At 42.2% G+C, this 25,715-nt stretch overlaps 1 protein-coding gene and 1 pseudogene across 2 annotated transcripts in view; both read left to right on the top strand.

Moving 5' to 3' along the window:
* LOC122563983 (nuclear pore membrane glycoprotein 210-like) overlaps positions 1–25,715 on the top strand; it is a 177,597-nt gene that overhangs the window by 52,197 nt on the left and 99,685 nt on the right. For both annotated transcript variants that reach the window (XM_087977310.1, XM_043718384.2), the window contains 3 exons: positions 9,019–9,164; positions 13,543–13,764; positions 19,736–19,909. In XM_087977310.1, the coding sequence (XP_087833436.1) occupies positions 9,019–9,164; positions 13,543–13,764; positions 19,736–19,909 (542 nt within the window). The remainder of the gene's footprint in view (positions 1–9,018; positions 9,165–13,542; positions 13,765–19,735; positions 19,910–25,715) is intronic.
* Positions 17,996–19,490, top strand: LOC148141868 (uncharacterized; annotated as a pseudogene).

Raw genomic sequence — 25,715 nt, 5'->3', positions numbered from 1 at the left:
ACCGAGCTCCTCACCCTGGGCCTTAACCTCCAAATATGCTGCTGTGTGATCAGAGATAGCTATGTTCCAAACTTTACAACTGATAATCAAATCCAGAAGGGTTGGGGGAGCCAGAAGAAGATCAATCCTCGTGTAACATTTGTGTGGGTTTGTAAAAAATGTGAAGTCCCTGCCAGTAGGGTGAAGACATATCCAAATATCAACCAGCCCCAACTGCTCACACGAGTCAACCACCTGCTTGGCCTGTGAAGAAATAGTTGGGGGCCTACTAGGCATCCTGTCCACTATCTGATCCAAAAGGCAAGTTCAATCACCACCAATCAACCCCACCCCCCGGCTGTTCCAAAGGCATTCAACCTTGAAACGGCACTAACCAAAAATCTGAAGGGATGTGCCGGAGGACAGGAGACATTTAAAATGCGATATTCCTCCCCATGTATCAAATTGTCCTTACTCATCTTTCATCTGCTCTAATAATGTGAACGGAAGAATTTTCTGGATAAGCACCGCCACTCTCCTACTTTTAGTAGTAAAGGATGAAAAGAATACTCGGTCGTAACCCCCCTTGTTGTAGCTTCAGGTGTTTTCCCCATCATCAAGATGGATTTTCCGCAACAGAGCGATATCAACCTTTTCACACTTGAGGCTAGAAAGCACTTCTTTCCTTTTAACAGGTGAATTACTTCCCTTGATGTTCCATGTGCACCATTTAAGAAGATACTTTGCCATATCCCCTTTCAGAGACCCTTGAACCCCCAGGAGGGAGAATCCTACTTAGTGTGCTGAGTATAAGTAAACAAAGACTCAGAGTAGCAGAATTATGTATGCAAAAGCTACTCTATGATCAGTACAATCAACTATTGCTACCAAAAAACTGCAAAGAAAACCAACTATAAAACCTTGAACGGGAGACTTTTTTTTCCCTCACCATCGCGGGCACTCACCCTATCCATCTCCTCCTCCACAGCTCCTTGAGGCCTGGACTGTGCTGTAGCCTTAGGCAAAAAAAAACTAAACTAGGAGATGATCCTTAAGTCAACAAAAAAGACAAAGTCAGGATAAGCACTCTGCCCATCCCCAGCTCCATGTCACCCCTACTTGTGACTGAAAGAGAACAAAAAAAGGGAGACAACAAAGGACACCCACAAACTTGCCCATGATAAAATCCAGTTATAAAAATATGATAGGAAGAGCATATTCCAAGATTTATTTTTAAATTATTAGGGAAAGAGAAAGATAAAAAGGGGAGGGGGGAGAGAGAAAGGGAAAACACAGGGAAAGAAGGAAAAGAAGATGAGCATTAACTGTATTCTTCAGACCAGTCGGTCTGGTTAAAGTGTCTTCAAAGTTCTAAGCTTTATCCACTGAGTCTCGTGGCTGAAACTGAGCACTGCGGGGTACCTTGTGGAGTATTGGATGCCCAGGTTCCTCAGCCTCTTTTTAACTTCATTGAAGGGCTTCCTCTTTTGAATTATAGCTGCCGAGAAATCCTGGAATATTGTGATTTTTGACCCCTTGTGCAGCAGTGACTGTGGCTCCTTTCCCAGTGGTCTGGCGGCTTCTATCACTTTTTGCTTGTCCTTGTATGTGTGAAGTGCGCTAGGTGGGGGTGCTATACCGGCTCAGACCTGTGCACTGCGATCCGATAGACCCTTTCAATCTGAGCCGGCCGCACTCGATTTGAAGGCCCAGGAACTGCGGCAGCCAGTTTTCAAAGAAGCTGACTGGCTGCCCACCTTCTTCACCCTCCGGGAATTCCACAGTCCGAAGATTCGTCCTCCAACCTTGATTTTTCTAGGTCGTCAACCTGGTCTCGTAAAGCCCGCATCTCCTGCTCCAGTACCTGGATCCGACCAGATGAGGACACAATCTCCTGTTCATGCTTCTGCAGCATGGACGCGATGGGATGAACCTGGGCAAGGGTCTCCTCACGGACCTCCTCAATCACAGCCCCAACCTTCGAGGTAAGTCTCGCCGTCGCCAATTCCTGTGAGTCTGTCAGGACCCCTGGGGGTTCGGGAGAGGCTAATGCTGTGGCCCCTGGTGTGCCCAGTGCTGCAGGGTAGTGTCCTCCCTGCTGTTGTTTGCTCACTCCTTTTCCTTTTGGCATCCTTCCCACTCCCAAACATTAACGAATATGTATTCTGTAAGGTTTTAAACTAATAATTCTCCACATAAGATGGCCAGGGATGGCAAAAAACACCAGTATGCCTTGGCTGTTAGGCAGAGCCATCTATGCCACCATCTTGCCGAGTTGTGGGAGATTATTAATGAATATTTATCCTCTGTGTTTACTGAGGAGAGAATCATGAATGCTGCTGAAACAAGGGAAACAAGTGCGGATGTCATAGACTGTGTACATATTACCAGAGAGGAGGTGTTTACAGCATTAAACTGCATTAAGGTGGATAAATCCCCGGGCCTGATCAAGTCCACCCTGATCAAGTTGTGGGAGGCTAGGGAAGAAATTGCAGAGCCCCTTGCAAAGAGTTTTGCTTCATCTTTAGCCACTAGTAATGTTCCAGAACACTGGAGGGTGGCTAATGTTCACATTATTTAAGAAAAATAGTAAAGGTAAGTCAGGGAACTACGTAGGAAGGGTTTGGAGGGATATGGGATGGATGCTGGCAGGTGGGACTAGATTGGGTTGGGATATCTGGTCAGCATGGACAAGTTGGACCGAAGGGTCTGTTTCCATGCGGTACATCTCTATGACTGTACAGACATGTGAGCCTGACATTAGTGGTAGGCAAGTTGTTGGAGGGAATACTGAAGGACAGGATCAACCAGCATTTGGATAGTCAAGGTCTGATTAGGGATAGTCAATATGGATTTGTGCACGGTAAGTCACGTCTGACAGATGTTTTAGAGTTTTTTAAAGAGGTAACCAAGAGGATAGATTTAGAGTAGTGCAGTGGATGTTGTCTGTAAGGACTTTAGGAAGGTCTTTGACAAGATCCCGCATGACAGGCTGGTAATGAAGGTTAGATCACATGGGATCTAGGGAGAGCTAGCTAACTGGATTCAAAATTGTCTCAATTGTAGGAAGCAGAGGATGATGGTTAAAGGTTGCTTCTCAGACTGGAGGTTTGTGTCAGGGGTCATTGTTGGGACATTTTTTATTTACATAAATGATCTGAATGTGAATGTACAAGGCATGATTGGGAAGTTTGCAGATGATACAAAATTAAGAGGTATTGTTGATACTGAGGAAGGTTAACAAAAATATCAGAGGGATCTTGATCAGATGGGGAAGTGGGCTGAGGATTGGCAATTGCAGTTCAATATTGATAAGTGTGAAGTGCTGCACTTTGGAATGTCAAACCAAGGTAGACTTATACAGTATATGGTAAAGTCCTGAGGAATATTATGGAACAGACAGACCTAGGAGTACAAAGTGCATTGTTTTTGAAAGCAGTGTCACAGGTAAACCAGGTGTTGAAGAAGGCACTTAGTATGTTGGCCTTCATTGGTCAAAGCTTTGAGTATAGGATTTGGGACGTTATGTTGCAGTTGTATAAGTCAGTGGTAAGGGTGCACTTGACGTATTGTGTACAGTTTTGGTCACCCTATTATAAGGAAGACATGGTTAAACTTGAAAAAGTGCAAAGAAGATTTGAGAATGTTGCCAGAACCAGTAAGACTGAGTTATAGGGAGAGGGTAGCAAGATAGTTCCTTGGAACATAGGAGAATGAGGGGTGACCTTAATGAGGTGTATAAAATCATGAGTGTAGATAGGATGAATGCATAAAGTCCTTTTCCCATGGATGGGGAATTGAAAATTGGAGGGCATAGGTTCAAGGTGAGAGGGGAAAGATTTAAGATGGACCTGAGGAGCAACTTCCTCACACAGAGAGTGGTGCGTATATGGAACGGCTGTCAGAGAAAGTGGTTGAGGTGGGTACAATAGCAACATTTTAAAGAAAAAATAGGATAGGAACATGGTGGGAAGGGTTTAGAGGGATATGGACCAAATGAGGGCACTTGGAACTAGCTGAGTGGGCACCGTGGTCAGCATTGACCAGTTTGGGCCAAAGGGTTTGTTTCCGTGCTGTTTTACTCTATGACCTGCCATGAAAAGATTCAAGGAGGAGACGGTGAGATCAGCAATCCGATGGCTTTACCACTACTGAGGGCCCCACTATGAAGATGCTGGAGGTGTTATTGACGAGAAACCGAACTGGTCTAGCCTGAAAAATACTATGGCTACACGAGTGCGTCAGATGCTAGAAATCCTACGGTGAATGGCCCACCTCCTAACTCCTCAAAGCCTGCCCACCATCTGCAAAGCACAAGTCAGGAATTTGATGGAATATTTCCTACCCGCCTAGATAGGCGTAGCTCCAACAACGATCAAGCTTGATACTATCCAGGGCAGAGCAGTTCACTTGATTGGCACCACATCCTCAAAACATCACTCTCCCCACCGTTGACACGTGAAAGCAGCTGTGTGCACCGTAGTCAAGATGCTGTAGAAATTCACTGAGGTACCTTATACAGTACCTATCAAATCCACAACCAATGCCATTAAGAAGGACAAGGGTGGCCAATGCATGGGAACACCACCACCTGCAATTTCCCCATATGACTTGGAAATATTTCATCATTCCTTTAGTTATCAGGTCAAGTCCCTAGAACTCCCGTAAAAATGGCACTGTAGCACTACTTAAACCAATTTAGACTGCAGTGGTTCAAGAAGACAGTTCACCACCACCTTAAGGACAGTTAGAAATGGTTAATAAATGCTGACCCAGCCAGCAACACCCATATCCTCTGAATGAGCTTATGAAAAAGTGGCACACTCATGAGTCTTGCTTCTCTGTCTTGTGTTTTTTGTTATTTACAACTGACAGGTTATACAGATGTACTTGTGGCTGAATTAACTCCATTTCTCAGGTAGAGTTTGTTGTCTTAAGGTGACTATGCCTAACATTTAATTTCTCACCAAGTTGATTACCCATATAATGGTCTGGTTGCTTTGTGAATGGCTTAAGAGATGATCTATTCACAAACCTTCAGTATGCATGCCTGTAGATAGGCTGTCTCTATTTCCACTTCTTTGGAATGAAACACACTTTGCAATTGTTCATCTACCTTGGGAACCCCTACTTCAAGTCACATTAATATTGGTTAAGTCTTTTGAAATTCAATCATTGGTTTACAGCCTGTATTTGCATTGAGTCATTCCGATTATTGTTCAGTGGGTAGCTGAACCTGGATTTCTGTTTGATCTGCATTTTCAGTAACCGATATGGATAGAAGCAGAACAGGGGGATTGCCTGTTCAGCATTGGCAGATACAAAGAAGCTGAGAGAGCATGCAAGGTTTAATTCAGTTGCTAGCTGTGAAGCACATTGCACTTGTAAAAAAGACTTGCTATCACAGCTTATAAGAGGAATATTCTCTCTTTGTGAAACTGAATATCACCAGCAAAAAATCTTCTTCAGGATAGGGTGAACAAAACTGCATTTGAAGTTAGTGTTAGACGTATTAAGCTGAATCGTGAAAGTTTGTTTTCAGACATTTCATCACCATACTAGGTAACATCATCTGTGAGCCTCCGGGTGAAGCACTGGCCTCATGGCCTGCTTTCTGTTGAAGTGTTTAGGTTTCCTTGATTGGTGATGTCATTTCCTGTGGTGAAAGGAAAGGCTGGTGGGTGTAGGGAAAGCTGGATGATGAAATAAGTTGAGGGTTTGGTTAAGAAAAAGGAAGCAAATGTCAAGTATCGACAAGATAGATTGAATGAGTCCTTAGAGTATAAAGACAGTAAGAATATACTTAAGAAAGAAATCAGGAGGGCAAAAATGGGACATGAGAAAGCTTGGCAAATAGAGTTAAGGAGAATCCAAAGGGTTTTTACAAACACATTAAAGACAAAAAGGTAACTAGGGAGAGAATAGGGCCCCTCAAAGATCAGCGAGGCAGCCTTTGTGTGGAGTCGCAGGAGATGGGGGAAATACTAAGCTAGTATTTTGCATCAGTGTTTACTGTTGAAAAGGACACAATAGATATAGAATGTAGGGAAATTGATGGTGACATCTTGAAAAATGTCCATATTACAGAGGAGGAAGTGCTGGACGTCTTGAAACACATAAAAGTGTAAATGCCCAGGACCTGATCAGGTGTACCCTAGAACTCTGTGGGAAGCTAGGGATGATTGCTGGGCCCTTTATCGATGATAAAAGTATCTCAGCAGTCATAGGTGAGGTGCCGGAAGACTGGAGGTTGGTTAACATGGTGCCACTGTTTAAGAAGGGTGGTAAGGTCAAGCCAGGGAATTATAGACCAGTGAGCCTGACATTGGTGGTGGGCAAGCTGCAGGAAGGATTCCTGAGGGACAGGATGTACATGTATTTGGAAAAGCAAGGACTGATTAGGATCTCACAAACTTGATTGAGTTTTTTTGAAGAAGTAACAAAGAGGATTGATGAAGGCAGAGCAGTGGACATGATCCATATGGACTTCAGTAAGGCGTTCGACAAGGTTTCCCATGGGAGATTGGTTTGTAAGGTTAGATCACATGGAATACATGGAGAACTGTATTTGATACAGTTGGATACAGAACTGGCTCAAAGGTAGAAGACAGAGGGTGGTGGTGGAGGGTTGCTTTTCGGACTGGAGGCCTGTGACCAGTGGTGTGCCACAAGCATCAATGCTCGCTCTGCTACATTTTGTCATTTATATAAATGATTTGAATGTGAGCATAAAAGGTACGGTTAGTAAGTTTGCAGATGACACCAAAATTGGAGGTGTTGTGGACAGTGAAGAAGGTTACCTCCGATTACAATGGGATCTTGATTAGATGGGCCAATGGGCTGAGAAGTGGCAGATGGAGTTTAATTCAGATAAATGTGAGGTGCTGCATTTGGGAAAGCAAATCTTAGCAAAACTTATACACTTGGTGTAAGGTGTGTTTCTTAACAAAGAGACCTTGGAGTATAGGTTCATAGCTCCTTAAGTGGAGTCGCAGGTAAATAGGATAGTGAAAAAGGCATTTGGTCTGCTTTCCTTTATTGGTCAGAGTATTGAGTACAGGAGTTGGGAGGTCATGTTGCGGCTGTACAGGACATTGGTTCAGCCACTGTTAGAATATTGCATGCAATTCTGGTCTCCTTCCTATCGGAAAGATGTTGTGAAACTTGAAAGGGTTCAGAAAAGATTTACAAGGATGTTGCCAGGGTTGGAGGATTTGAGCTATATGAAGAGGTTGAATAGGCTGGGGTTGTTTTTCCCTGGAGCGTTGGAGGCTGAGGAATGACCATAAAGAGGTTTACACAATCATGAGGGGCATGGATAGGATAAATAGACAAAGTCTTTTCCCTGGGGTTGGGGGAGTCCAGAATTAGAGGGCATAGTTTTAAGGTGAGTGGGGAGAGATATAAAAGACACCTAAGGGGCAACTCTTTCACGCAGAGGGTGTTACCTGTATGGAATGAGCTGCCAGAAGAAGTGGTGGCGGCTCATATGATTGCAGCATTTAAAAGGCATCTGGATGGGTATGTGAATAGGAAAGGTTTGGAGGAATTTTGGCCGGGTGTTGGCAGGTGGAACCAGATTGTGTTGGGATATCTGGTCAGCATGGCCGAGTTGGACTGAAGGGTCTCTTTCTGTGCTATACAACTCAATGACTCTATATGATGCATGGCTCTATAACCATGTGGCTGAACACTTTAACTCCCCCTCCCATTCCGCCAGGGATATGCAAGTCCTGGGTGTCCTCCACTGTCAAACTCTAGCCACCTGACGCCTGGAGGAAGAACTCCTGATATTCCACCTTGGGACCCTCCAACCATAAAGGATCAATGTGGATTTCACCAGTTTCTACATTTTCCCCCTCCCCTGCTCCTTATGCCAGGTCCAATCTTCCAACTTGGCACCACCCTCCTACCTGTCCATCTTCCTTCCCTCCTATCTGTTCCACTCTCCCCTCTAACCTATCACCTTCATCCCCACCTTCATCTACCTATCGCATTCTCAGCTGCCTTCCCTCCAGCCCCACTCCCTTCCAATTTATTTCTTGGGCCATCCCTTCATTTCTGTTGAAGAGCTTATACTCAAAACGTCGATTCTCCTCCTCGAATGCTGCCTGACCGGCTGTGCTTTTCCAGCACCATACTCTTTGACTCTGGCCTCCAGCATCTGCAGTCCTCACTTTATCCACCATGGTTTTATAACAAACATTGTTGAGTTCAAAAAAGAGATCCATTCCAGCAAAAGGATAGATATGGTAAATAGACAAGGACTTTTCCCTGGGGAGTCCAGAACTAGAGGACATAGATTTAGGGTGAGAGGCGAAAAATCTAAAAGGGACCTAAGGGGCAACTTTTTCATGCAGAAGTGATGCGTGTATGGAATGAGTTGCCTGAGGAAGTGATGGAGGCTGGTACAATTACAACATTTAAAAGGCATCTCAATGGGTATATGAATAGCAAACATTTAAAGGGATATGGGCCAAATGCTGGAAAATGGGACTAGATTAGATTAGGATATCTGTCGGCATGGACAACTTGTACCAAAGAGTCTGTTTCTGTGCTGCACATTTCTATGACTCTATGACGATGTTTAGTTTGTAAAAGTATTCAGGCCTCCAGAGCTGGAAAAAAACGTTTTAAACCGACATTAGTTAAGTGAGAAAATTCAGTCAGCTAGCCCCCTGTCTTACAAATCAAGGGAAGCGAACTATATCTCGTGAATGGGCAGTAAGTTCTTCACAGGAAATGCTTGCAATCTTGTCAGTTGTGTAAGAAATCTTAAGCTGATGACTAAAGTGAAAGTTGCACTCTGGAATATGACTTGTCTGACATTACAGTTGGTTGCGATTATTGCACCATAATGAGTAAGCATTGATACCAAAACAATTTCATGCTGTTTTGTTTACTTTGTATTTTTACTACACATTTAATTGCAAAAAAATTAATTAATATTGTTAAGTATTCTCACTTAAGTACACTTTCTTGGCCATATCTTCTCGTAAATCAAAATCTTTACTCTAACTTTCAACTGTTTTCTACCAGGGAGATTAGAGCCAGATGCTGCACATTGCACAGGAATACGCGTTGAAGCAGAGACACCCGGCCATACGGTACTAACAGCTAGTGCTGGATTTCTGGAGGTCCATTTTAGCAGCAGTATCACCATTGCTTCTTACCAGCGGCTTAGAGTAAGCATCTGTGACACAACCCAAGCCATAATATTGCAGTCAAATATTGCTTTAGTATAACATCTATATTATGAGGCTTATCAGTTATATATGAGTTCTTAAAATAATAAGCTGGTGATTTTTTTTTATTCTGCATATACTTTGAATATCTTGTCTATTTCATTTTTTTCATCAAGTATCTTTCAAACAGAGCCATTAAATCTTTGTCTGCTTGTATTATGTGAAAATGTTCAGTGTAATCCATTTTTCTTATTGCTATTTACTGATTGTGTGTGCTTTATTATGTAAGAATGTCTGGCACTTTGTTCTTTTGGATATAAAATTTTCATTTTTCCTCAGCATCTCCATTTTTGAATTACTGTATACGCTGTTGGATTTTAAATTCTGTATTTAATGCTGAAGATTATTGATCATATCATCAGCATAGTCCTACTGGACCATAGGAGCTTCCCTCTCATTAGAGAGTGATAACTAGTGGTGGTTTAACCTGAGGATCACCATATCTCTGGTAAGGGCAGAGGTTGAGAAGGATGGTCCCTCATGGTAACCTCAGCTGGTGCAGGAACTGAACCCACACTGTTGGTTTCACTCTGCATCGCAACCCAGCTATCCAGCCAACTTAACTAACCAACCAATATCCACATCATTGATCACTTGAACATAACTTTTATCTTTTGAGTTGCTTTTATAGATTTTGAGAACATAAAAGATTTTCACGTGATCTCATACTGGATTTGGCTAGCAGTTAAATTTAAGGAAAAACTCATTGCAGAAAGCCAATGGATCTCATGAATCTAAAGTAATGGGACTGTCGTTGTTTCATTTTGTACATAACCTACGATAAGTGGCACACATTTTAAATGATATATTTCTGAGTGTGCAATTTTAGTATTAGACCCCCCCCCCCCCATCAGTTTATATCTCAAGAGCAGCTCCTTGTCAGATTTACCTAAGTAATAATGGTCGCATTGAGGACCAATCTTTAAGTCATGTATTTTTTGTTTAGTTCTCCGAATGTAAAGAGAGCAGAGTTAACAAAGATCTCTTTTCAAACTGAGCTCGACCCAACCAGGAATGACTTTTCATACTGACTAGTGCTCCAGACGTGGGCGAATGCCTCACTACTTAACATGGAGTTAAAAGAAGAATAACTTCTAGAACTTTATGTATAGATTGTGACATTCTGGTGCCTTATATAAAAAAAAATCTGGTGTCTGCATCATCACTTTGTTCCAAGAACACTGGAATGTTGGATTAGTGATAATGTGATAGACCATGAGGTCTGAGGCTAGGAATTCTGCAGAGAATAACACACCTCTTGACTTCCCAAAACCTGTCCACCATCTACACAGCACAAGTCAGGAGTGGGATGCAATACTACCCACTTGCCTGAATTAGTCCAGTTCCATCAACCTTCAAGAATCTGGACACCAACCTGTTTAAGCACCAGAGGTTGAAAGTCGTTTAGACAGTTCAGGCAATTTTTGTTCTAATCATTTATTCAGATTTTCACACAAAAAACTCCAACACCACTTATTAGTTGTTTCCCATATCACAGAAATGTGATGGTGTAGGTAAAAGTCATTCAGTCCATCATGTCTGCACTGGCTTTCTAATTGAGCATCATGGCTTAATGCTATTCTCCTGCCTTTTCCCCATACCCTTGCATATTCTTTCAGTTTAATAATCATCTGATATCCTCTTGAATACCTTAATTGAAATGTCACCACCTTTACTTCCAGAAAGTACATTCCAGACCTGAACCACTTGTGTACAAATGTTTATTGCCATATCATGTTTATTTCCTTTGCACATCAGTTTAAATCTGTGCCTCGTCTTTCTTGCTTCAATTCACAATGAGGAACTGTGTCATCTTGTATGCTCTATCCAATCCCTAACAGATTGTTGGTGGTGTCAGGGATGTTCACATTGCAGACATTTTTTTTTTAAACAGTCATTCTTCTTGCCACGTTCTTGGATGAGGGTTCACTATTCTTCCTTTATTTACAATTTGATGACTGTAATCAAAAATAATTTTACGCTTGGTGACACCAATCTTTACTCCTCATCTGAAGGGTATATTAAATCAAATTCCTGCATATGATCATAAATAAAATATCAGAGTTGCACACTCCTTTTTTTTCCCAAAATCATACATTGTTTACGCCTGTTGCAGACTAGTTACCACAATCTGTCAAAATACAGAAAGGAGATAGAGTGCGTGGTATCATGATGCAATGATAACAACCTCTCCTGGCAAAAAAAAGAACTGATCATTGACTTCAACGGAGCTGAGGCAGAGAGGGTCAAGTTCTTAGGAGTGAAGATGAAGAACAATCTGTCCTGGACCTTCTACGTAGATGCGACAGTCAAGAAGGCACAACAATGCCGCATCTTCCTCAGGCGGCTTAGGAAGTTCCGCATGTCCATAAGGACCTCCTCCAATTTTTACAGATGCACCACAGAAAACAATCCATTGGGTTATATAACAGCCTGCTATGGCAACTGCTGTGCCCAGGACCATAAGGAATAACAGAACATTGCGTGCCCAGCTTAAACCATCATGGAAACCAATGGTTTCCATGGAGTCCATTTACACTTTGTTACCACAGAAAGGCTGCCAACATCATCAAAGACCCCTCCTATCCCAGTAATGCTCTATTGCAACCTCTTCATCAGGCAGAAGATACAGAAGCTTGAACAAATGCACAAAAAGGTTTAAAACCGCTTCTTCCCTGCTTTGCCGAATGGAACATTGTAACTTCAAATAATGTTCATCTTGCTTCGTGCATGTCCTGTGTAGTGGCAACCTTGCATGCCTCGCTCTAAGCACCCTATGATTTGTGGGTCCTTATTTGCAATGATCCATCCGTACTGCTCACAAAACAAAGGTTTTCACTGTACTTAGGTACATGTGACTGCAATAAATAAAATCAAGTACAAAAACATAGACCAACGACTTGCAATTTTATATGTTGCCGTTTCACGTCGTGCTAAGTGCAACAGCTCTGTAAAACTTCTCTAATATGTTGTCCTTCGTCCTTAGAAAACAAACCAAGTATTTTGGCTGGATGCTAATTTTTTTTTTTTTGCAGCGATTATTTCTGTCACTTATAAATTTAAGTACCAAATTCCAAACCCATGAAAAGCATCCTGGAAATTCTATAATTTTTTTAGACTTATAATTCACCATTATTGTGGGCATCTTTTGCTTTTTTAAAGTCCTATTACTGTCTTAGCCCTTTAGACCTAACTTGAAAAATAGTGGTTCTTCTAGCTCTTCCATGTCAATGAATCATATTGGTTGGTACCAGGATTAATACTGAAATGCAGATAAAAGCACCAGAAAGCTAATAATACCTTCAGATGTGCACTTTCATAAGCAAACCATGCAAATGTAATGAATAAAACAAGTAAATTAATGTAAGTGCCTCCAAATACCATCTTAAAAGAGGACTGCTTATTCAGTATTTCCTGTACTGTTCCTTTTGAAGATTGTTTGAGAGAGTACTTGGCTATATGTCTTTACTTGGATTGTTCTATTTGTTCATATTCATATGTGCAAGTTTTGTGAATATTAATTCGTGAAATCATGATTGGTCTGACTGGATAATATTTTTTTCAGTGTGCATATAAACCAGTTGTGTTTTATACATAATTTTTATCTCATTCCTCAGGCCTTATAAAAACCTGTTATTGGAGCAGATTCTTAAATAAATTCACTTGAAAACATATTAACTTTAATGTTAATATTGTGCAGGAGGAAAGAGTATTTATTAACTTGCCTAAGGGAAAGGGGATCTCTTGTCTGAAAATTAAAGACTGTGAAATTACCTCTGCATTACTTAGGCATGTAAGAAAATGACACACAGGTCTTCAATTGTGGAGCTAAATGGCAGTGATTAGTTGATTGGTACAGACTGTGAGTATCTTGGATTTCATGTCTAGATTGTTAGCTTTTCTCAACAAAAAAGACTCGAGTTAATTACAGAAATATGCAGAGGGATTCTGCTCATTTGGTCTAACAGTCAGTTCTAATGGACAAAATTAAAAATCTCACATCAGATTATAGTCCAATGGGTTTATTTGGAAGCACTAGCAGAATGAACTTGATAGGCCAAATGGACTATCAATGCCCCTAGGTCTCATGGCAAATTACCCATCCATTGTTGGTTTTCCCCAGAAGTGTGTTATATTATTGTTACAGTTGAGCAGCTTTCACAGTCCATTTCTGCAGTGTGTGACATGTGCCACATGTTCACAAATTTATGTTCAAGTTACAAAGATTTTACTAACAAGGGTAAGCCTATTTTTGTTAATAAATCTGATTTCACCCAACAGAGTAGTTCAGTAATACATACTATTCTTATAATGTCAGGCTATTGATCCAGTTGCTGTTGCTATAGTCACACTGACTTCTTCAAAAGAAATGCTGTTCGAAGGAGGACCTAGACCTTGGGTGTTAGAGCCATCTGGATTTTTCACAGATCTGATTGGCGAAAAGGGGGAAGCAGTAATCATCAAACAACAAAGAGCTCCATTGGTAAAAAAGAAAAATCACCATGGGTTTAGAATAATTTGTGTATCCTTGGGAGAACAGGTAAGAGGTATTACGTAGCAATATTGTAAAAGTTAGCTTTTCAAAATTAATGAATTATAGTGTTAAGGATTTCTGCTTCTACAGTGCAAACAACTTAAGTGTTTTTTAATTCATTCATGGGATGTATGTGTCACTAGCTGGGTTATCATTTATTGCCATGCTTAGTTGCCCTTGAAAAGATGGTGGTGAGTTGCCGCCTTGAGCTGTTGTAGTCCTTTTGCTGTAGATAAATCCACAATGCAGGAGAGAGTTCCAGAATTTTGACCTAGCGACACTGTAGGGGTAGTCATATATTTTCAATTCCGGATGCTGTGGCTCAGAACAGTTCTGAAGAAGAGTATTAACAGACTCAAAAACATCAACTCAGTTTCTCTCGCCAAAATCGTCGAGGTTCTCCAGTATTTTGTGTTAATTGCTAAGCAAGTTTTGTCTGAAAGAATCAAAACAGAAATTTCTGGAGAAACCCAGCAGGTCTGACAGCATCTGTGGAGAGAATGCTGCATAATAGTAATGTTGGTGATATCTTACATTGCTTCATCAAGAGTAGCATGATGGGATGATGATTTGACTGGATTGATTTTGTCCTATTTCTCATGTGCAGAACATACCTGGGCAATTTTCCACATTGGGTAAATGTCTGTGTTGTAGATTAACTCAAACAGCATGATTAGGGGCATGGCAAGTTCAGGAATACAAGTCTTTGGTACTGTTACTGGAATGTTATCAGAGCCCATATCCATTTCAGTACCCACTTCCTCCAACTGTTTCTTGCTATCACCCAGAATAGATCACATTGTCTAATGACTGACCAGTGATACTGGGGATGTCTGATAAAAGCCAAGATGGATTATTCATTTGGAATTTCTGGCTGAAGATTGTTGCACTGATGTGTTGAACTTCTCCATCATTGAGGATAGAAATATTTGTGGAGCCTCCAACTCCAGTCAACTGTTTAAATGTCCACCATGTTTCACGAATATATGTAGATCATTCAGCCCCTTCAGCCTGTTCCACCATTCGGTGAAATCATGGTTGATCTGTCTCCTAGACCCATATGTCTGTCTTTGACCTATATCCCTTAATACCTTTGCTTAATCTGTCTGTCTGATTTAAAAATAATAAATCATCTTGCATCAACTGCCATTTGTGGGTGAATGTTCCATACCTTTTAGGTATGTCCCTAATTTTCAAACTGTGTCCCCAGTTCTAGAGTCTCCAATCAATGGAAACAGCTTATGTTTATGAACTCTGTCTTTTCCTGTTAATATCTTGGTCAGATCATCCCTTAACTTGGTAAACTCTAAAGAAAACAGGCCTGATCAGGTAGAAAACCTAGACAAGTACGCCACCACAGTCACGGACTTCACTAGCAAATGTGTGGGGGACTGTATACCAAAGAAGTCAATCCTGTTGTTCCCCAACCGTAAATCTTGGATGAACCAGCGAATCCACTCCCTACTGACTTGATTGCTGCCTGTCTGGTCTTCAGATGACCCAGACCAATACAGGAAAAACAGATATGACCTTCGCAAAGCCATGAGGGATGCGAAGAGGCAATACTGGACCAAGTTAGAGGCCCAAACCTACCAACAGACTCTTGCCTATGGCAAGGTCTCAACAACATTATGGGATACAAAACAAAGCTGAGCAAGATAGCAGACAAAGACACATATCACATTAATGTTTTCAAGGCTCAGTTTGAACAGAATGCCAGCAGTGTGGTGATTCCTGCCCCAATAGTCCCAGATGGGACTATTCCCTCGGTCACCACTGCAGACATCAGATCGGTCAACCAAAGGAAAGCGATGGGCCGGGATGGTGTCCCTGGCCGAGCACTCCGATCCAGTCTGGACCAACTGGCAGAGGTATTCACTGACATCTACAACCTCTCCCTCCTACAAGCCGAGGTCCTGACCTGTTTCAAAAAGACCACCATCAAATCCGTAACTTAAGAAAGCACGTGTAGTATGCCTTAATGATTACCATCCAATGACACTGACCTCACTAATCATTAAGTGCTTTGAGAGGCTGGTCATGGCCCACATCACTTTCAGTCCCCCAACTTGTTTGGATCCCCTGCAATTTGCTACTGATGTAACAGGTCTACAGCAGATGCCATATCCCTAGCCCTGCACACTTACCTGGAATATCTGGACAAGAATGACACCTACGTTAAACTCCTGCTCATTGACTACAGCTCTGCCTTCTAGACTGATCCCCATACTCCATGAGCTTGATTTTGGCTCCACCCTCTGCAACTGGGTCCTCAGCTTTCTGACCCACAGACCGCAATCAGTGAAGACAGGCGACTGCACCACTTCCACAATAACACTCAACACTGAATTCTCCCCCAAGGTTGCGTCCTCCATACCCTAACTGTGTTACCTGTACACCCAAGACTATGTTGGTGCCATTCGTTTGGAATTTGGCAACGAGATCGCTGACAACTCCACCATAGTAGGACAGATATCTCAGAATACTGAGTGAAGGCAGATAGAGGGCTTGGTAACGTGGTGCAATGAGAACAACTTCTCTCTCAGTGTTGGCAAAAGTAAAGAACAGGTCATTCACTTCAGAAAGAACAGAAAAGAATACAGCCCCTACTACATCAACGGAACTGAGATTGAGAGGGTCAAGTTCCTCAGAGGGATGATAACAGATAACCTGTCCTGGACTTCCATGTAGATGCAGTGGTCAAGGCACAACAATGCTGCTTCTTCCTCCAGCGGCTTAGGAAATTTGGCACGTCCATAAGGACCCTCACCAACTTCTACACTTGCACCAGTGAATATAACTTGTCCAGGCATATAACAGCCAAGTATGGCAACTGCTTTGCCCAGGACAGTAAGACACAACAGAAAGTGCTGTGCACATCCCAGATCATCGTGGAAGCCAGCCTTCTGTGCACGGACAGCTTGCTGCTGTGGGAAAGGTTGCCAACATCATCAAAGATACATTGCACCCTGGTAATGAGCTACAACCTCTTCTCTTAGGCAGAAGGTACAGAAGCCTGAACGCATGCACCAGCAGGTTTAGGAATAGCCACTTATGAATGAACTCTTTAGCCTCATGATGTTGATCTTGCTACTGGTTTCATCTTTTTCACCACTTACAAGCTACTGCTTACAATATCCTTCCTTGAAATTTGTGAATGCAGCAATTCAAATTTTTACTGCTGGAACAAGCTGTATTTAAGTTTTTCAATTTCGAGTTATTTTATTGACCATATGGTCGGGGCAATAAAAACTAATTATTTTCTGAATTGTTTGTGCTAGGTAAAGTAAATTAATTTAGAGTGTAATCTGTCACAATTTACTAAGGTAATGCACTTGAATTAAGCCTCACTATTCACTGAGATGTTACAAATGTGAAAATTCTGATTAAACCACCAAACTGTCCAATTTTATCGAACTGTCCAATTCAAGTTAAATAATATACGCACCTTGATTTTCATTAACAGGAAAATAACTATTTATTGTAATCAAACTGTTTTTAACAAATGGCAAGAATGAAACATGAACAAAACGCAACCTCTTTTTCAAATTCCCATACACGTGCAAACACACACAAAGAGATGCAATTATTATGGGTGGGAAAGGGAAAAAAATCGTTGTAGATTCCCTAATTCTCAGTCCTTCATTCACTGGTTGAGGATTCATCCTTTCAGTATTCTGAAGGTTACAACAAGGGGATTTGCAGAGAGAAGGTCTTAGGAAATTCATGACTGAAAATAGCAACTAGGAGATTTTCTGTTACTTCTCCACACAGGAGGAAGATAAACCTGTCTTAGTAAGAGGATTAAATTACAACTGCCAGGATGCGGACAAGAAAGATTTCTTCGCAGCATTAGAAACAACACTAAAAGGCAACCAACAGAAGAAGCCCAGCAAGCCATCAGACAGATAGTCGCACCAACATTAAGGAAACACACTCAATACACAATACACAAGAAAGGAAAGCACTGGAAAGACTTAAAAAAAAAATAAAAACATTGTTATCCCACCTGCAGACAAAGGACGCTTGACAGTCATTCTAAATCGAAGAGACTACATTGGAAAAGTGAATGCACTACTTACAGATACCAACACTTACCAACAAATGGCGATAGACTCAACCCCACAACTAGAGAACCAAATCACAGGCTTACTCAAAAAACTTCAGAAATCTGGAGAAATAAATAAGACCGACTTCCAAAAAATGAAACCAGACGGATCCAACACACCACGCTTCTATGGATTACCCAAAATTCACAAACCAGGAGCCCCCCCCCCCCCCCGCCAGACCCATAGTCTCGCTACCTGGAACACCAACTTATAGATTAGCCAAGGAGCTACATCAAAGACTAAAATACTTAGTAGAAGACTCACATCACTCCATCCACTCCACCCAAGAATTCCTGAAGACCATCAACGACACTAAGGTAGAAGAGGATGAAATAATGGTCTCCTTTGATGTAACAGCCCTGTTTACATCAATCAACATTAACTTGGCCAAGGAAACACTGACTACATTATTAGAAGACGCAAAGACACATACACCAAACACCACTAACTTCATCAGCAAGAATAGTATCGTCAAGCTACTGGACCTATGCCTTAACACACAGTTCACCTTCAACAACAAAACCTACAGACAAACCAATGGAACACCCATGGGATCTCCAATATCAGGGTTCTTAGCAGAGGCAGTAAAACAGAGACTCGAACAAACAGCTCCGCCAACCATCCAACCCAAACTTTGGGTTCACTAAGTGGATGACACCTTTGCCATCACTAAACGAAAGAAATTAGAGGAAACCTTCAAGGCCATCAATAATACCCTTATTGGCATAAAATTCACTAAAGAGGAGAAAATCAACAACAAACTGCCATTCCTAGACATTGCAGTAAAACGAACAGCCAATGGGCAGCTTCGAACCAGCGTCTACAGTAAAACAACACGTACGGACCAAATATTGAACTACAGAAGCAATCATCCCAACATCCACAATCGAAGCTGCATCAGAACATTATTTCAACAAGCCAACACACACTGCAGCACAGAGGAACTATGCAGAGCAGAGAAAGATCACTTATACCATGTATTCAAATAGCATGGGTATCCAATGAACAAAGTCCGCCGATTTCTCAGCAGCAAACTCAAACAAGCAGACAAACCACGTCCAGAAACCCTAGCCACTCTCCCCTACATCAAAGACATCTCGGAAATGACTGCCAGACTACTCGGACCCCTTGGCATCATGGTAGCCATAAACCCACCAACACACTAAAACAGCAGCTTTGACTGGGACAACACATCCATCTTAGGACAAGCCAAACAGAGACACACACGAGAATTCCTAGAAGATTGACATTCCAACCGGAACTCTATCAACAAATACATCAAGTTAGACCCCATCTACCACACCCTGAGAAAAAGAACACGAAATAACATCACCAACCCAAACATATAAATAGAAAGCAGGAATCATATACAGTGCTTTGTCTGAGGCCCACTGAAGATGTTACCTAGTAGGGTGACGAAATGTCTGGAAATGAACCTCCCAGCTCAGCGAGTCAACCTTCAATCCTGAACCTGAGCTACAAATCTTTTCAAAACTCGCTTAGTCACCTTTTCACAGTTTGGATAATTCTGCTGTATTGTCCACACCCAAGGCTATAGCCACCTGCCCAGAAATCAAGCAAATGGTTGTTATTCTGCTAAACCGCCAACAACCAGTCAAATGAAAAGCCAATCATGCACATACACTGCCATTCTGCTGAGCATTCTCCTTGCTGCCTGGAAAAAAAAAGCTATGTTGTAGATCCAGTCGCTAGTTTTAAAGCTACAGCATCATCTTGTCAGCTTCCTTGGTTTAGAGAAGTATTCTCTCATTCTTTTCCAGTCACAAAAATAGATGTAATTTTAACAAAACTAAATTATTGTGCATACTCGGCTTTTGAATATTTTCATTTCAAATCTTCTTCCTTAGTTTCTGACATTTAAAGTTGGTAATCATCCAAGCTTACTGAACCCCCATCCAGCCATTGAATCGATTAAAGTGAAGTTTGTTTGTGCTGTGCCTACCAGTGTCACTTTGGCTGCTGTTTACAAGTCACGTGAATTTGGTCTTCCGTGTCCCCTGTTGCAGCACAACAAACAATTGGTAAGCAAAAATCAAAGAACTTTGGAAGCATGGAAATCTGAAATGAAAACAGAAATTACTGGGGGATCTCAGCAGTATCTATGGAGAGAATGATGATACCAGAACTACTGAGTTTTCCCAGTACTTTTGTTTTGAAACAATGGGTAAGATTTGATAGAATTTTGCTTAAGTTTAATTTGTTAGTTGGTGATGAAAAACAGTAATTTAAAATAAAACAAAATGTAAGACTGTCTAACTGCTCCATGTTGATTATATAATCAAAATAAATTTAAATCTACTATTCTGCTAGAGCCATAGAGGTAGACAGCTCAGCACAGAAAAAGATCTTTCGGTCCAAGTTATCATGCCGACAAGATATCCTAAAGAAATGAGTCCCATTTGCCATCACTTGGCCCATATCCCTCTAAACCCATTCTATTCATATACCCATGCAGATGCCTTTTAAATGTTGTAATTGTACCAGCCTCCACCACTTTCTCTGGCAGCTCATTCCATGCACATACCACCCTCTGTGTGAAAAGGTTACCCCTTAAGTCCCTTTTAAATCTTGCCCCTCTCACCTTAAACCTATGCTCCCCCACTTAAGGGAAAAAATTTTTGTCTGTTTACCCTATCCATGCCCCTCATGATTTTATAATCCTCTATAATGTCACCCCTCAGCTTCCAGCATTCCAGGGAAAACAGCCCCAGTCTATTCAACCTCTTCTGGTAGCTCAAATCTGGCAACATCTTTGCAAACTTTTTCTGAACCCTTCCAAGTTCCACAACATTCTTCCTATAAGAGCGGGACCAGAATTGCACGCAGTGTTCCAAAAGTGGTCTAATAGTGCATCCGCAACATGACCGATAAAGGCAAGCATACCAAATACCTTCTTCAGTATCCTATCCACCTGTGACTCCACTTTCAAGGAACTATGAACCTGCACTCCAAGGTCTCTTTGTTCCGCAACTCTCCCCAGGAACTTACTATTAATTGTATAAGTCCTGCCCTGATTTGCCTTTTGAAAATGCAACACCTCAAATTTATCTAAATTAAGCTCTGTCTGCCACTCCTCAGCCCATTGGCCATCTCATTATAATCCCTTTTTAGTCTGAGGTAACTTTCTTTGCTGTCCACTGCACCTCCAATTTTGGTGTCATCTGCAAGCTTAGCAACTATACATCCTATGTTCACATCCAAATCATTTTTCTAAATGAAAAGCAGTGGACCCGGCAACAAATACATGTAAATCCTGTCCCTCAGGATTCCCCCCAGTGTCAAGCTCACTGGTCTATAGTTCCCTGGCTTTTCCTTACCATCTTTCTTAAATAGTAGCACCATGTTAGCCAACTTCCAGTCTTTGGCACCTCACTTGTGACTATCAATGATACAAGTATCTCAGCAAGAGCCCAGCAATCACTTCCCTAGCTTCCCAAAGAGTTCTAGGATATACCTGATCAGGTCCGACGGATTTATCCACCTTTATGTGTTTTAAGACGTCCAGTACCACCACCTCTGTAATATGGACATTTTTAAAGATGTTGCTATTTATTACCACACATTCTCTCTCCTTTATTCTCTCCAAAGTAAACACTGATGCAGAATACTTGTTTAGTATCTCCCCCAACTCCTGTGGTTCCGAACATAGGTGGCCTTGTTAATCTTTAAGGGGCCCTATTCTCTCCCTACTTACCCTTTTGTCGGTAATGTATTTGTAGAATCCCTTTGAATTCTCCTTGACCCTGTTTGCCAAAGCTATCTCATGTCCCCTTTTTGCCTTCCTGGTTACCCTCTTAAGCACACTTCCTACTACCTTTTACACTTCTAAGGATTCACGATCTGTGCTGGTTGTACCTGATATATGCTTCCTTCTTATTCTTGACCAAAACTTCAATTTCTCCAGTCAAGTCAGTATTCTCTTCATCCACCTAACAGGAATATTTGTCTCTGAACTTCCGTTACTTCCTTTTTGAAGGCTTCCCATTTTCCAACCATCCCTTTACCTGCAAACATCCACCCCAATCAACTTTTGCAAGCTCTTGCCTGATACTGTCAAAATTAATCTTCCTCTAATTTAGAACTTTAACTTTTAGATCCGGTGTATCTTTTTCCGTCATTACTTTAAAACTAATACCATTACGGTCACTAGCCCCAGTGCATCTCCACTGACACCTCAGTCACCTGTCCTGCCTTATTTCCCAAGTAGGTATACAAAATACTGAATCATTTTTTTTCCCAAGAGTAGGTCAAGTTTTGCACTTTCTCAAGAAGGTATATCCAATATTGAATTAGAATTCACTTAACATATTCCTCTCTATCCAAGCCCGTAACACTACGGCAGTCCAAGTCTGTGTCAAAATCTTCTACCATAACTAACCTATTATTCTTACAGATAACTAAGATCTTACAAATTTGTTTTTTAATTTCCTGCTGACTGCTGGGGGTTCTATAATACAATCCCAATAAGGTGAACCTCCCATTCTTATTTGTCAGTTCCACCCAAATAAGTTCACTGGATGTTTTCCAGGAATATCCTCCCTAAGTACAGACTTAATAGAACATAGAAAAATACAGCGCAGTACAGGCCCTTTGGCCCTCGATGTTGCGCCGATCCAAGCCCACCTAACCTACACTCGCTCACTATCCTCCATATGCCTATCCAATGCCCGTTTAAATGCCCATAAAGAGGGAGAGTCCACCACTGCTACTAGCAGGGCATTCCATGAACTTGCGACTCGCTGAGTAAAGAACCTACCCCTAACATCTGTCCTATACCTACCACCCCTTAATTTAAAGCTATGCCCCCTCGTAATAGCTGACTCCATACGTGGAAAAAGGTTCTCATGGTCAACCCTATCGAAACCCCTAATCATCTTGTACACCCCTATCAAGTCACCCCTAAACCTTCTTTTCTCCAATGAAAACAACCCCAAGTGCCTCAGCCTTTCCTCATACGATTTTCCTACCATACCAGGCAACATCCTGGTAAACCTCCTCTGCACCCGTTCCAATGCCTCCACATCCTTCCTATAGTATGGTGACCAAAACTGCACACAATACTCCAGATGTGGCCGCACCAGAGTCTTATACAACTGCAACAAGACCTCAGGGCTCCGGAACTCAATTCCTCTACCAATAAAAGCCAGTACGCCATATGACTTCTTCACCGCACTATTTACCTGGGTGGCAGCTTTCAGAGATCTGTGTACATGGACACCAAGATCCCTCTGCTCATCCACACTACCAAGTATCCGACCATCAGCCCAGTACCCCGTCATTTTGTTACTCTTACCAAAGTGAATCACCTCACACTTAGCTACATTGAACTCAATTTGCCACCTTTCTGCCCAGCTCTGCAACTTATCTATATCCCGCTGTAACCTGCCACATCCTTCCTCACTGTCAACAACTCCACCGACTTTCGTATCATCTGCAAACTTGCTCACCCAACCTTCTAGCCCCTCCTCCAGGTCATTTATAAAAATGACAAACTGCAATGGTCCCAAAACAGATCCTTGCGGAACATCACTACTAACTGCACTCCAAGATGAACCTTTACTATCAACTACTACCCTCTGTCTTTTTCCAGCCAGCCAATTCCTAATCCAAACCTCCAACTCACCCTCAATGCCATACCTCTGTATTTTTTGCAGTAGTCTACCATGGGGAACCTTATCAAACGCCTTACTAAAATCCATATAGACCACATCTACTGTTTTACCCTCATCTACCTCCTTAGTCACCTTCTCAAAGAATTCAATAAGGTTTGTGAGGCACGACCTGCCCTTCACAAAACCATGCTGACTATCCTTGATCACATTATTCCTATCCAGATGTTCATAAATCCTATCCCTTACAATTCTCTCTAAGACTTTGCCCACAACAGAAGTGAGACTCACCGGCCTATAGTTACTAGAGTTATCCCTTCTTAAACAAGGGAACCGCATTTGCTATCCTCCAATCTACTGGCACTATTCCTGTAGACAACGAGGACATAAAAATCAAGGCCAATGTCCATGTACACAGATCTCTGAAGGTTGCCACCCAGGTAAATAGTGCGGTGAAGAAGGCCATGTCTCTGCAATCTCCTCCCTTGCTTCCCAGAGAATCCTAAGATAAATGCCATCAGGCCCAGGGGACTTATCTATTTTCACCCTTTCCAGAATTTCCAACACCTCTTCCCTACATACCTCAAAGCCGTCCTTTCTAATTAATTGTGACTCAATATTCACATCGGCAACAATGTCCTGTTCCTGAGTGAATACTGACGAAAAGTATTCATTCAGTGTCACCCCAATCTCTTCAGCCCCCACACGCAACTTCCCACTACTATCCTTGACTGGACCTATTCCTACCCTAGTCATTCTTTTATTCCTGACATACTTATAGAAAGCCTTAGGGTTTTCCCTAATCCTACCAACTAAGGACTTTTCATGTCCCCTCCTTGCTGCTCTTAGCTCTCTCTTCAGATCCTTCCTGGCTACCTTATAACTCTCAATCGCCCCAATTGAACCTTCACGCCTCATCTTTACATCGGCCGCCCTCTTCCATTTAACAAGAGATTCCAATTCCTTATTAAACCACTGCTCCCTCACACAACCCTTTCCTCCCTGCCTGACAGGTACATACTTATCAAGGACACTCAATAGTTGCTCCTTGAACAAGCTCCACATATCAATTGTGCCCATGCCTTGAAGCCTACTTTTCCAAGCCACGCATCCTAGGTCATGCCTCACCGCATCATAATTTCCCTGCCCCCAGCTATAACTCTTGCCCTGCAGTGCACACTTATCCCTCTCCATCACTGGAGTAAAAGTCACCAAATTGTGGTCACTGTCCCCAAAGTGCTCACCTACCTCCAGTTCTAACACCTGGCCTGGTTTGTTACCCAGAACCAAATCCAGTATGGCCTCACCTCTTGTTGGCCTGTCTACATATCGTGTCAGGAAACCCTCCTGCACACATTGGACAAACACTGACCCATCTAACGAACTCGAGCTATAGCTTTCCCAGTCAATATCTGGAAAGTTAAAGTCCCCCATAACAACCACCCTATTACTTTCACTCTTCTCCTGAATCATCCTCGCAATCCTTTCTTCTACATCTCTAGGACTATTAGGAGGCCTGTAGAAAATCCTAACAGGGTGACCTCACCTTTCCTATTCCTAACCTCAGCCCAAACTACCTCAGATGGCGAGTCTTCATCCATCGTCTTTTCCACCACTATAATACTATCTTTGACAAGCAATGCCACACCTCCCCCTCTTTTACCCCCACCTCTGACCCTACTAAAACATTTAAACCCTGGAACCTGCAACAGCCAATCCTGTCCCTGTTCTACCCATGTCTCCGTAATAGCCACAACATCGAAATCCCAGATACCAACCCACGCTGCAAGTTCACCTACCTTATTTCGTATACTTCTTGCATTGGAGTATACACACTTCAAGCCACTTTCCTGTTTACAGGCACCCTCCTTTGAGATTGATGCCATGTTCCTAACCTCCCTACACTCCAGGTCCTGCACCCTAAAGCTACAGTCTAGGTTCCCATGCCCCTGCAGAGTTAGTTTAAACCCCCCCCAAGAGCACTAGCAAACCTTCCCCCAAGGATACTGGTGCCCCTCAGGTTCAGGTGTAGACCATCCTTTTTATAGAGGTCCCACCTTCCCCAGAAAGAACCCCAGTTATCCAGATACCGGAATCCCTCCCTCCTGCACCATCCCTGTAGCCACGCATTTAACTTAATGTTATCCCTCATCAAAAATGCCACACCCATCCACTTTTGTCCACAACCCCTCCCCATCCTTCCCACAGCATCTATGTC

Source organism: Chiloscyllium plagiosum, unplaced genomic scaffold (genome assembly GCF_037043375.1).
Source record: "Chiloscyllium plagiosum isolate Xiang-an unplaced genomic scaffold, Cpla_swu_hap1 HiC_scaffold_31, whole genome shotgun sequence".
NCBI lineage: Eukaryota > Metazoa > Chordata > Chondrichthyes > Orectolobiformes > Hemiscylliidae > Chiloscyllium > Chiloscyllium plagiosum.
This window is presented reverse-complemented; position numbering and strand designations above follow the sequence as displayed.